Below are 14,062 nucleotides of genomic sequence, written 5' to 3' on the forward strand. Positions count from 1 at the left end.
TAATAACATATATATATACTGTAGTGCTTTTCTCACACTGAAAGCTCTTAAGTGATGAGGATGAAACTCGCCTCAACCACCACCGATGTGCAGCACCCACCTGGGTGACGCAACGGCAGCCATTTTGTGCCAGAATGTTCTCCACACATCAGCTGAGGTGGAGAGGGAGGGAGAGAATTAGCAAATAAAATGAGGGGATGATTAAGCAGCGGGTTGAGAGAGCCAAGTTTGGGAACTTAGCCAGGACACCTGGGGAACCCCCTACTCTTTGCGATGGGCGTCACGAGATCTTTAATGACCACAGTGAGTCAGGACCTCGGTTTACCGTCTCATCCGAATAACTCTTCATCAACATCCACTGCTGCAACAGCCAAATTCCCCAGACAGGCGGGCAGGGAGACGTGGGAATACACGTCAAGTGTAACCACAGTGTACAAACAAGACATAATTGCTTCAGATTAGGTTGCTCTCAGGAGGAAATGCATTGTGTATGTAGACCTCCGGTGTTTGTGCACAGATGCTGTGAGAAACGCCCATAACTTTCATACACACAAAATGGTGGTCAGTGCTGCGATTACCCCAGGCGTCTTGAAGACGTAATTATGTACAGAAAGTGTGTGTACATCTCTTTAACAGCTTTTACTAATTCCTAGAAACCACACAGTATACAGTAGGTAGGAAAAATAAGCTTTCTGCAAACACTGCTTTGAACATGCAACATGAGTGTAGTGGCTAGTGTGTCTTGACAAAAATAAAAATAAAATCAGAAACTATTGAATATTTTTCATTTTCAAGATTCATCTCAATTGAATTACTGTTTATCAGTTTAACAGCATGCTAGCACACTGATTTATGCATGAGTACAGAAACAACCTAATGCCCTTTTGCCCTTTGTAAAGAAGAGAAAGGCACCTATTGTTCAAAAACCAGACATTTAAAAAACAACTCAGCAGGGAAAACCAGCCTAATTGTTGTGGTCTGTGGTGTGTCCAAACAGGTTTCTCACCCACACGCATGAACACGGCCTGTAGCATAGTGGTTAAGGTTCATGACTGGGACACACAAGGTTGTTGGTTCTAATCCCGGTGTAGCCACAATAAGATCCGCACAGACGTTGGGCCCTTGAGTAAGGCCCTTAACCCTGCATTGCTCCATGGGAGGATTGTCTCCTGCTTAGTCTGATCATTAGTCTCTGGATAAGAGCGTCTGCCAATAATGTAGCGTAATGTAATGTAACACCTTTGTTTTTGGGAAGGTGTTGCAAATGTGGTTACTCAAAACAGGAACTTCCCTTCTGATGGGATGAAAGGAGAAGCAGTGAACAATGTTCTTTCACATTATAAGGGGCAGCAGTTTGGAAATAACCCTCAGAAATGAATTCAGCAACAGTCGCAATGGCTGAGCTACAGGCCTTTTAGAGAGTGATGAGCTTGTTACTCTCGTTATAAACACAGTAGTGCTGTGGGATCCTGGGAAATGGTGTCCTGTGTTGACAATAAAGAAACCTCATCAGAGAAGGCCACACAATGTCTGAAACACATTCAAGGAGTGAAAACCAATGTTATCTAACCCTAGTGAGCTACAGTACATCCACTTAAGCTGCTACTAGGGCACTTAACAGCATTAACATCCAACAAGCAGGGCACTTAATCACATTTAAAATGTGCTGAAAAGCTTTATTGCAGCCTGAAAGTAGGCCTTTACATAAATAAAAATGTATAAAAGTTGCATATTACAGACGATATGTGTACAAACAGGAACCAGCCTTTTCCAGTAAACCAATTACTGAAGTACAAAATGGCCACAAGTAAAAAAAACGCATGTGCCTTTTTTCCACCACAGACAATCCATTCAAACTTAAATAAGAACAACTATGCAGATAAAACAATAGCTGACAATTGAAACAAAACGTAATAAAAAAACAAAACACCTCTTAATTTAATGTATTAAAATATTCACAAGAGCCGCGCTTCACACGACAGCGCAGGGAGCAGACAGGGCGAGGAATGTGCGCAGGACTGGGAATGACATCCAGTCACAGGGGCTGGTATGAACGCAGCTGGCATGACTAACTGGGGAAGTGTAAGAGTGTGCGATGGTCCCAGTGCTCCCAGTGCTCCCAGTGCTCCCAGTGCTCCAGCAGACTGGGACCGTCCCCCCCCCCAGTCACTCAACACCACCTGAGACCTGCTCGGGGTAACGGGGGCAGATGACCAGGGCAGGAAGGCATTCCTCCTTCAGTGATACAGGGTGAGTAAGAACGTTAAAGCCCTTAAATCCCATTGTGCGAAGTTAAGCCTTGACTCACACTGAGGACAGGGAAACAGAGAGACTGGCCTACAGTCTGGGTTCCCCATATAGGGCCTATAATATAACAAAAATGTAACATTGTAAAGAAACGTGACGGCATCGTTTCACAGCTGATGGGTCTTTGATTGCCTTCACAGAAACATCTACAAGCAGAATACTGCAGTTTACCTGTACTTTATGCTTCGCTTCGATTGGTCCAGCCACACCTATGAATGACGTGTTATATCCAATAAGATTTGAGTTCTCCGGACTAACACAGGCAGCCATTACTGTGTGCTGCACATATCAGACCAAGATCTATGAGGAGTTTCAGCATGTAAAACAGGTTTCTAAAAGGCCACTTGCTTTGCGTGAAGCTCCTTTGATAGGGGCAGCCTATTGCTTTGTGGCTAAGGGGCTTGACCGGAAAGTTGTTGGTTCAAGCCCCAGTGTGGCCACAATAAGATCAGTGCAGCTGTTGGGCCCTGAAGCAAGGCCCTTAATCCCACATTGCTCCGGGGGGGGGGGGATTGGCCCGTGCTTAATCTAATCAACTGTAAGTTGCTTTGAATAAAAAGCATCAGCTAAATAACAGTAATGTAATAACAGAACAGCAAATGCGCCCCCAGCATTGCATTGCGCATTGATTCACCATTTCAAAACCTGAGAACTCAGTGACTCTGAACACAGGAGTCCCACACAGCAGAGAGGCACTGTAACACACAGGCACGTCCGCCAGGGAGCGCCAGAGAGAGAGAGAGAGTCCGCGAGGCCGTTTCTCCTCGTGCCTGAGCAATGGAAGCAGCTGCACTCAGGGTAGAGGTCAGGGGTCAGGGGTCAGGGGTCACTTCTGGGGGTACATGGACCCGGCGGTGATGGCGCTGAGCCCCGTGCTCTTCCTGATCCAGCGGTTGTAGTTGGTGACGCGGGTGTAGACGCCAGGCCGGAACTCCATGGCACAGCCATGGCCCCAGCTCACGATCCCGAAGAGGAACATCCGGCCGTCCACCTCACAGACCAGGGGCCCCCCCGAGTCACTCTGTGCGACAGAGAAAGAGAGTTCATCTACTGCCTCCGGGCCTCCAGCATGAGCAAGCTCATGTTCATGTCCCAGGTGGGAGTGTGCACGAGTCTGGAATGTGCAGAATGTGGGACGGTCGCTGTAGGTCGACCGTGCTCTGCAGGAGAGCGCAGACTAGCATCCGCGTCTTAACCGCTCACACACGGTCTGTCTGTTAGCGTGTAGAGTACAGATCATCTTAACCGCTCACACACTGTGTCTGTTAGCCTGTAGAGTGCAGATCATCTTAAACGCTCACACACTGTCTGTCTGTTAGCGTGTAGAGTACAGATCATCTTAACCGCTCACACACTGTGTCTGTTAGCGTGTAGAGTACAGATCATCTTAACCACTCACACACTGTCTGTCTGTTAGCGTGTAGAGTACAGATCATCTTAACCGCTCACACACTGTGTCTGTTAGCGTGTAGAGTACAGATCATCTTAACCGCTCACACACTGTGTCTGTTAGCGTGTAGAGTGCAGATCATCTGTTAGTGAGTGCAGGCGCATGGTTGGATGAGAAAGTGATGACAGACTATGATGCTGTCCTACCTTCAGTGACTTTATTGCAGTGTTTTTGAAGGCATGATGTCTATAAAGCAGACCTGGGTCAAATACGTAATTTTTTCGGATTCAAATACTTTTCTGTGCTCGATTGATCTTACCTTGTGCAATTGGGCCACCCAAGAGAACCTGATGGCAGGGTTTGAGCTCTCAAGAGTATTCCATAGGTTGCAATACACCAGACAAGCTCAGTAAAGCATAGAAAAGTATTTAAAATCCAAAACAATCATTTATTTGACCCAGGTCTGCCATCAGATCAGAGCCGTTTTCAACACACAAAATGGCTGCCTCTTAACAGCCAACAGAGTGAGGAGAGGCGTACCTTGCAGGCATCCTTGCTCCAGTCAGGACTGGCCGCACAGAACATGTTGTCGGTGACCAGACTCCCGTAGTACTCCTTGTCCGTGCAGACGCTCTGGGCCACCAGCTCCACCTGGGCTTGCCTGAGGTACTGGGAGATGTACCAGAGGTCTGGAGACAGCACAGTGCGACTTTAGAGTGGCCCAATACATCTCATCACAGAGCAATATATTACATTACACTGCATTACATTAGATTACACGACATTACAGTCCATAACATATTACACTACATTACACAACATAACATTACAGTACATTACATTATATTACATTAGATTACACAACATTACAGTCCATAACATATTACACTACATTACACAACATAACATTACAGTACATTACATTATATTACATTAGATTACACAACATTACAGTCCATAACATATTACACTACATTACACAACATAACATTCCTGGGTCGACATTAGAGAAAAAGCAGTCTTACGCTCGCCCTCCTTCCCGTACCCCGCCACGTCGCAGACGGCCCCCGGGGGCAGCATGCGGTGCTCTGGGGGCAGGCAGGCGGTCCGCACGGACTCGCTGCGCACCGCACACTTTCCTGAACTGCTTCTGATCTCCAGCAGAGCTGCAAGGCACACAGCGTTAGCATCGCTGCACACTCCGTTAGCATCCCTGCACACTCCGTTAGCATCCCTGCACACTCCGTTAGCATCGCTGCACACTCCGTTAGCATCGCTGCACACTCCGTTAGCATCCCTGCACACTCCGTTAGCATCGCTGCACACTCCGTTAGCATCCCTGCACACTCCGTTAGCATCCCTGCACACTCCGTTAGCATCCCTGCACACTCCGTTAGCATCCCTGCACACTCCGTTAGCATCCCTGCACACTCCGTTAGCATCGCTGCACACTCCGTTAGCATCCCTGCACACTCCGTTAGCATCCCTGCACACTCCGTTAGCATCCCTGCACACTCCGTTAGCATCCCTGCACACTCCGTTAGCATCGCTGCACACTCCGTTAGCATCGCTGCACACTCCGTTAGCATCCCTGCACACTCCGTTAGCATCCCTGCACACTCCGTTAGCATCCCTGCACACTCCGTTAGCATCGCTGCACACTCCGTTAACATCCCTGCACACTCCGTTAGCATCCCTGCACACTCCGTTAGCATCCCTGCACACTCCGTTAGCATCCCTGCACACTCCGTTAGCATCGCTGCACACTCCGTTAGCATCGCTGCACACTCCGTTAGCATCCCTGCACACTCCGTTAGCATCCCTGCACACTCCGTTAGCATCGCTGCACACTCCGTTAGCATCGCTGCACACTCCGTTAGCATCCCTGCACACTCCGTTAGCATCGCTGCACACTCCGTTAGCATCACTGTGTTAGTGTCCAGTACACAATATTAGCATCTATATTTTAACATCGCCCCCCCCCCCCCCCACACACACACACACACACATTATTTTCATACTTCATTTTTAATGCATAAACTGCCCATGTGTCTAGCGAGAACTGCCAAGTTGCTGCTACGAATGTTGGTCCACAGCAGTCAGGCAGCAGTCATATCCGGAGTAAAATCACATTATCTGCGCCGGACAGTCAGAAAATCAGGCAGAGCTCCAGGGCCCTGTTTGTGTTTTGGCTGACCTACATAAAGGGGAAGTCAGCGAGGGAGACCGTGAGGGCGGAGGCCGGGCCCGGCGGAAAGCATGACTCTCCTCGCTGCATCCAACGGGCGTGGCCGGCTGATAAAGTGGGTCAAACAAGGCCAGGTCTCAAAACCACACAAACAGGCCTCTCTGCACTCCTCACGCCGTTGTATATCCCCCAGGGATTCTCCGGTGAAGTAATTACGCTGATCCACGGCCAGGCCTGAGCAAGCACGTCTGAGAAGCAGCCGTTAGCACATCGCGGTCACGCAGGGGCGTACCTATGTCGTTGTTGAAGCTCTGGTCCTTGTTGTCGAACTCCTCGTGAACGATGAGTCGGTGGACCTGGAAGTGCTGCTCTCTCTGGAGGTCGGTCTCGTTAAGGGCGTTCTTCCCCAGGACCACGGACAGGCGGCTGACGCTGGTCGCAGCTCTGCAGGACAGCGGATCAGAAGAGGAAGCGTTCGTTTGCGAGGAAGCAATTCTGCGGCTGTCTGTTCTATATCAGGCCTGTGACTAAAAGCAGGAACCAAGAATAACTATGATGAATGACTATTAAAGTGTTGCGTGTGGAAAATAATTGTAATATGGAGGGAAAAAAATGGTGCAGATGTTGGTATGCACTGGGAATTCTACACAATGTGTGCTTTCAAAGTTATACACTACGAATGAGTTGAAAATTGTACGGTTTAAAAAGCTACGTATGCATTCAATATTTTACACTACGCATCTGCTCTAAATCTTAGGCTACTCTACGTACGCGTTTTCAGCTGATGGAGCGTGACTTTGCACCAGTGTTCTGACGAATAGGTCTACCCCTTTGGGTGGCCCGCCTATGTGCCTCTATGGGTAACATATTTTCCCAGAGGTGTCCCCCCACTGAAAGGTGCCCCCCCACTGAAAGGCGCCATCCTTACCCATCGGGGAAGCAGTGTGCAGCCGAAAGCACCCAGCAGGGGGCGATCAGTGTGCCCCCGCACCTGAACACTGGTCTCCTGGCCGCGCGGACCTTGTGGAAGATTGATGCAATCCAGGGCTGGGTCTCCACTGTGGTTACGGTCCCGCCCACCACCTTAAACCGCTTCTGACGCCTCTCGCCACACGACTCGGGTGCTGCCAATACACACCAACACTGCCATTAAACACCAACACTGCCATTAAACACCAACACCGCCATTAAACACCAACACTGTCAATACACACCAACACTGCCATTGAACACCAACACTGTCAATACACACCAACACTGCCATTGAACACCAACACTGTCAATACACACCAACACCGCCATTAAACACCAACACTGCCATTAAACACCAACACTGTCAATACACACCAACACTGCCATTAAACACCAACACTGCCAATACACACCAACACCGCCATTAAACACCAACACCGCCATTAAACACCAACACTGCCATTAAACACCAACACTGCCATTAAACACCAACACCGCCAATACACACCAACACCGTCAATACACACCAACACCGCCAATACACACCAACACTGCCATTGAACACCAACACTGTCAATACACACCAACACTGCCATTAAACACCAACACCACCAATACACACCAACACTGCCATTGAACACCAACACTGTCAATACACACCAACACTGCCATTAAACACCAACACCGCCAATACACACCAACACTGCCATTAAACACCAACACCGCCATTAAACACCAACACCGCCAATACACACCAACACTGCCATTAAACACCAACACTGCCATTAAACACCAACACCGCCAATACACACCAACACCGTCAATACACACCAACACTGTCAATACACACCAACACCGCCATTAAACACCAACACTGTCAATACACACCAACACCGCCAATAAAGAGAGATATAAGAGCAGGGAAGGTTTTAAAGATGGGTTTCCCACTTACTCAACTCCTCCTCACAACGTGGGATCTTGCAGAATTCTTTGGTGATCTTCCGACCCGACCGGACCCAGCACCACGGCCTGTCACTCTGGTCTGGATTCCTGCAGACAAAAAATACCATATTCCCAAAGGCATTCCCAATGACATTCCCAGTCACATTCCCAATGACGCTACCAACATTCCCATTAGATTCCGAACCACGCTTCTAATCACATTCCCAATTAGCAGCTGTATTGCTGTATGGTGCTTACGCTCCGTCCAATATTCCAGGTACTGTGAAGTGTGAATTCACTGTTCCATGGTTTGGAAAGGGGATTGTGCAAGATGTTTTCTGCTTTAGTGTGTGAAACATTGCAATGCAATGACTCATAACATCATAACATAACAAACGGGAGACATTACTTAAGGAAGGACATTTTTGTAAAAAAATGGGAAGAGGTAGTATTGGACAGCGGACATCAGAGACTAAGAGTATTTCCCCCACTGGCACATTGCCTGCAGTGAGCAGAGGTTCCCACACCATAGCTAGACTGCTGATTTCAAGGTTTTGGCACCGGCCCCCATGAGTGTAAAACCAACTCCACGCAGACAACGTCCGAGTGTTTCATTTGTGGTGTGTGCAGAATGTAAGAAGAGTCTCTAAAAGGGCTAAAAATGTACCTGCAATAATTCCCTCCATCTTGTACAACTGGTCGAAGTCGATGTACGATTCTGACATAGTTCCACCCCAGACACCTTTGCCCACTCTCAGATTGGGCAGCCGTGCCTCGGTAGTCCCGCCCATCACCACTGAAGCACTCCTCTGATTGGTCTGAATGTAAACAGTGGATAGTGATGCAAGTCAGACAGGTGATGTTTCTCATGCGCTGCGTTGATTTGAAAGCGGGTTTAGATGGGCACCTGTAGCCTACATTACATTAATGGCATTTGGCAGACGCTCTTATCCAGAGCAACGTACAGTTGATTAGACTAAGCAGGAGACAATCCTCCCCTGGAGCAATGCGGGGTTAAGGGCCTTGCTCAAGGGCCCAACGGCTGTGCAGATCTTATTGTGGCTACACCGGGGATCAAACCACCGACCTTGGGGGTCCCAGTCATGCACCTTAACCACTACGCTACAGGCCGTCCTGTGGCTAAGCCTAGTGGCTAAGGTACATGACTGGAACCCGGAAGGTTGGTGCCACAATAAAATCAGTGCAGCTGTTGGGCCCTTGAGCAAGGCCCTTAACCCCACATTGCTCCAGGGGCTATTGTCCCCTGCTTCATCTAATCAACTGTAGGTCAGTTTGGATAACAGCGTCAGCTAAATAACAAATTATTATTATTATAATTAAAGAGAACAGGGTGCTTTACCGATCTCACACTTTTTTCCACGAAACCCTGGAGGACAGTCGCAGAACCCGCGCCTGAGCGTCCCTCCGTTTCTACACCTGGAACCTGTAAAGAGATGCACAGATATGTGAGTGTGTGTGAGTGTGTGTGTGTGTGAGAGTGTGTGTGTGTGTGTGTGTGTGTGTGTGTGTGTGTGTGTGTGTGTGTGAGTGTGTATTGTTGTAATGGTGTTCATACCTGAGCGCAGACTGTAATGACTCTTCGGGTCCTGGGAGAATAAACACAGCACAGTCACACCCCTCTGTAGGAGCAGCCACGTCCTCCTCTCACTGTCTCTCAAGCCCCCTTCACAAGCCCCCTTCTCAAGCCCCCTTCACAAGCTCCAGAACGGGGTGAAACAAAAACACACCAGGGCCTGCAATCTCAGCCTTTTCAGCCTTTGACAAAAATGTTAAGTATACTCTTGCAAATATGTTGTGTACTTCATGGTGTCACACAGTGATGGTTATTTTAGAGAGCGAAAGCAGAAGTCATGGTGCTCTGTGTCTCTGTGACGTCCCCTCACCATCTGCAGGCCGGAGGCCGCGGCCACCACCAGGAGCAGGCTCAGAAGTGATTTCATTTTTAGCCGGCGTCCTTCCTTATTTGGAGCTTCTGAAAGAAAAAGGCAGATATGAGGAACAATGCACCTTCATGTGACTCTTGGTCTTCTCGGGGGGGGGGGGGAACTCATGTGCCTCCTTATTTGGAAATGAGAGTTGGTTTTTATTTCCATCTTCTCCTAATTTCAGATGCTTAATAATTGCTTAATAATTGCTTGTTTTGAAAGGTCAAAAGGAGAGTGCATACAAGCACACAGACATGGGGAGAGCATGCAGACTCCACACAGACACGGGGAGAACATGCAGACTCCACACAGACACGGGGAGAACATGGAGACTCCACACAGACACGGGGAGAACATGCAGACTCCACACAGACACGGGGAGAACATACAGACTCCACACAGACACGGGGAGAACATGCAGACTCCACACAGACACGGGGAGAACATGCAGACTCCACACTGACACGGGGAGAACATGCAGACTCCACACAGACACGGGGAGAACATGCAGACTCCACACAGACACGGGGAGAACATGCAGACTCTACACAGACACGGGGAGAACATGCACACTCCACACTGACACGGGGAGAACATGCAGACTCCACACAGACACGGGGAGAACATGCAGACTCCACACAGACACGGGGAGAACATGCAGACTCCACACAGACACGGGGAGAACATGCAGACTCCACACAGACACGGGGAGAACATGGAGACTCCACACAGACACGGGGAGAACATGCAGACTCCACACAGACACGGGGAGAACATGCAGACTCCACACAGACACGGGGAGAACATGCAGACTCCACACAGGAAGGGCTGGGATTCGAGCAAGGGCCGCTCAGGCGGCACCACAGCGCAGCTTCCCGTTTCGCTCGTGACGAGAGCAGACATGCGTGAGAAAACGCAGCTGTCCACCGAGGAATAACAACGTCCGCACAAACGCAAGAGGAAGCGCGGACAGGCTCCACCACAGGCTGACCTTCTGAAAACATGCAGTGCCCTGACACCGGCCGGCGGCTACGATCGGGGAAGAATGTTCGGCATTGCTCACGGACGTGCACTAATGTGATTATGGTTTGCGCTTTTGTACTATTTCATTTTTCCTGCATTCTCAATTTGTAACGCAGTAAAAGTGCAAGTCAGTCAAACACAAATTAGTAAAGTTATGCGCAGAGTGGTGAGAGAGTGTGTGTGTGTGTGTGTGTGTGTGTGTGTGTGTGTGTGTGTGTGTGTGTGTGTGTGTGTGAAAAACAGTTCGAGGATTCCTTTCTACAGAGGAAGCCTTTTTCAGTTCTTGACAGAACCCTCCATACAGTAGGTAGGTGTACAGTATATAGGAGTCTATCTGGTAGGTGCGAAAAGTGTGAAAGTTCCAATACTGACCTCGAGTACCAGTAATTCTGCCTTATGAAGAGCCCTTGCAATAGCGACGCGGAGTTGAGACACATTTACATTTGAGCTATTTGGCAGACGCTTTTAATCCAAAGCGATTCACAAGTGCGTTTTACAGACACAGAGCAACAACCTTCTCTGACACCTGACTTTTGAGTGTAGCCTCTTTTTAAAAACTCACCCTAGAGAAACTCCGTGATTTTACACTGAACTTGCTGCAGCTCGATTATATTCTATGAAGAGCAAAATTCCCAGTATTAAATAACCAGTATTAATGGTCTGTATGACTCCAATAGGGGCAAATCTACATTTTAGATAGAGGTTTAGGGCTCCTACCCGAGCACAAAAAGATTTTTATGCAGTTAATGAAGCTATTCCAGCAGTCAATAGCAATAGCTTAGTCACCCTAAAGTCAAGTCAAGACAAAGTGGAATTTTAACCACTTGATTTGAACCATTTTTTGAAAACATCTGTAGTTTCTGTAAACTTCATTTTAGCCGTGCAGGACTAGACACTGTGAATCAGATCGACTAGAGTACTACATAGTAGCGTGTTGCTTTTACTGGCACGAACAAAAACACTCCCGCCGTATTTTCGTCTAAATGAGAAGCAGCACTACAAAATAAACTGTCCAAATTCAGTACCACTGTAACATCGCCTTCTACACTGACAGAAGTTACAAGTTACAAGTGACAGAAGTTACAAGTTACTGCATGTATATATACACACACACACACACACACACACACACACACATCGTAATTTAACGCACTAGGATGCCTAATTGAATGCAATAAACGCTCTCTTACAAAATAAACGCTCTCTTACAAAAATATAAACGTCTTTTTATCTTCATTTAGAAGATATGCTTAGCGCCATAATGGCACTAACCATATCAACAATGCTTATAATTTCTATTTGAACAAATTCCAAGAAAAATGAAAGCATTAGGTTACAGAATGTCTGACTTTTTTGTTAGTTGGTATTTATTTGTGCATGTCAACAACCCAAAGAATCGAGGTGCACTTAGCATTCGGAAAGAAGCTTACCTTTCTAAGAGTTGAACTCGATGTTTCTTGTCTCTGTAAAACGCTGCACTGAAAATGTGAGTGTTTTATGGAGCAGCTATTTAGGTGGGTGGAGCCGACTACTTGTATAAACAAAGGGACTGATTGGCTGGTGTCTGTATCATCACGGGTGACTTAAACAGAAACCCGAAATGATTCATACTGATAAACCACAGCCTACCTTCTCCCGCAACTCTCCCCAATTCACAAGAAGTTAATACAGGACAGGAAGAGCTCATGCGCAAACAGAGGAAATGGTGTCAATGGACAAACGAACACTCGCCTCACAATCACGGCCAGTTTTCCAAACACAGTTAGTCGAAATCAGCCCCATTGAGATGATATAGTGCTCGGCAATGTTGCACAGTAAAATGTTCAGTGTTAATTAAACTCTCAGACCAGAGACGGTCCCCATTGGACTGCATGCATTCTGTTAATGTTGAGTTAACACTGGACATTTTACTGTAACTGTGTACTCTCATTGGTGTGCGCAACCAATTTGCGAAGAATTTCGATCTGAATAAGTCTGGGGACTGAGGTGGCCATTGCAAAACAGCACATTTGTGATCAGCTAACCACTTCTTGGTTGATCCTGGGGTATGTTTTCGGCGAAAATGTCTTGGTATTTGTCTTTGGAATGTCATTGGAGTTCATGATTCCACTGACCCCCGAGTACCAATAAATACAAAACAACCCTACAGCCTTGCACCTACAGTGAGATGTACGGTATGTGATGTTCATGGCTTTGCAGCCATCTGCGGATTGTACCTTATCCGACCTGTTGGGTTGTTAGTTCTGTGAGCTTGATATGTACGTTTTTGTATGTCGCTTTGGATAAAGGCGTCTGCTAAATAAAATGTAATGTAATCATTCATTCATGAATAAGCGGTAAACGATTACCGTTCTGGGTAATATATACAGCGTATCTCTTCAAACATGCGTCTGTACTCTGCTGGAGAAGGCTTCAGCGTCCTCCCACTCTTACACCCTTTACATGATTGGATGGACTTCCAATAACTGGTTTAATTCTAATTAGTCTATTTGAGTCTATTTTGAGGAAAGTCTTATCTAAGATTACTTTCATAAAACTCATCTTTGTGTGTTATTTTGGGTAGAAATTTAATAGTAATATTTGTGTGTTGGTTTGCAGTTCAATAAATGCATGCTAGATTGCATGATAGCTTTTTTCAAACAACAGGTGCCCTACTACTTTTAGCCTGTACTGGGTGTGTGTGTGTGTGTGTGTGTGTGTGTATGTATATGTGTGTGTGTGTGTGTGTGTGTGTGTGTGTATGTATATGTGTGTGTGTGTGTGTGTGTGTGTATGTATATGTGTGTGTGTGTGTGTGTGTGTGTATGTATATGTGTGTGTGTGTGTGTGTAGGACTATGTGAGTGTGTGTATGTATATGTGTGTGTGTGTGTGTGTGTGTATATATATGTGTGTGTGTGTGTGTGTGTAGGACTATGTGAGTGTGTGTATGTATATGTGTGTGTGTGTGTGTGTCTGTGTGTGTGTTTAACTACTTTCACATGATTCATAAGAACGTCAAAAAAATCACGATAATTAACACCAAATTCACATTGCCTGATGCTGAGTGTCTCTCCCTGGCCTGGTTAATTATTACTCCTCCTGAAGTCCAAGCAGCTCAGAGTCACAGCGACAGACTGGTCACAGCACACAGAGCGCTTGGGCTGACCCATGGTTAATTCTTCACTTTGCCGGAAATACAATCGCACTACAATCTTACTCCTTGGGGACAGACCATACAACTGTGTGTCTGGACACTGCCTTGACACACACATTGGTCATAGGAAGCCTCTTGTATTTACAGCTTTTGAAAAGA

At 47.1% G+C, this 14,062-nt stretch overlaps 1 protein-coding gene across 1 annotated transcript; it reads right to left on the bottom strand.

Annotated features, from left to right (window-relative positions):
* Positions 1-1,655: 1,655 nt before the first annotated feature.
* LOC133118290 (tissue-type plasminogen activator-like) lies at positions 1,656-12,259 on the bottom strand. Its single transcript, XM_061228153.1, has 11 exons — positions 12,199-12,259; positions 9,704-9,792; positions 9,376-9,406; positions 9,160-9,243; positions 8,467-8,617; positions 7,810-7,907; positions 6,814-7,009; positions 6,178-6,329; positions 4,723-4,863; positions 4,238-4,386; positions 1,656-3,328 (listed from the first exon to the last, which is right to left on the bottom strand). The coding sequence occupies exons 2-11, from the start codon at positions 9,758-9,760 to the stop codon at positions 3,134-3,136; spliced, it is 1,254 nt and encodes a 417-aa protein (XP_061084137.1). The 5' UTR covers positions 9,761-9,792; positions 12,199-12,259; the 3' UTR covers positions 1,656-3,133.
* Between the last annotated feature and the right edge of the window lie 1,803 nt (positions 12,260-14,062).

Source organism: Conger conger, chromosome 18 (assembly GCF_963514075.1).
Source record: "Conger conger chromosome 18, fConCon1.1, whole genome shotgun sequence".
In the NCBI taxonomy this organism is placed as follows: Eukaryota; Metazoa; Chordata; class Actinopteri; order Anguilliformes; family Congridae; genus Conger; species Conger conger.

Excerpts from the sequence above, each read along its gene's own strand:
- LOC133118290 (XM_061228153.1), bottom strand. The coding sequence starts at position 9,760 with ATGAAATCACTTCTGAGCCTGCTCCTGGTGGTGGCCGCGGCCTCCGGC. Across the intron at positions 7,908-8,466 it reads GATGGAGGGAATTATTGCAG|GAATCCAGACCAGAGTGACA; the intron begins GTACATTTTTAG and ends TTTTGTCTGCAG. Across the intron at positions 7,010-7,809 it reads ACGTTGTGAGGAGGAGTTGA|CACCCGAGTCGTGTGGCGAG; the intron begins GTAAGTGGGAAA and ends GTGTATTGGCAG.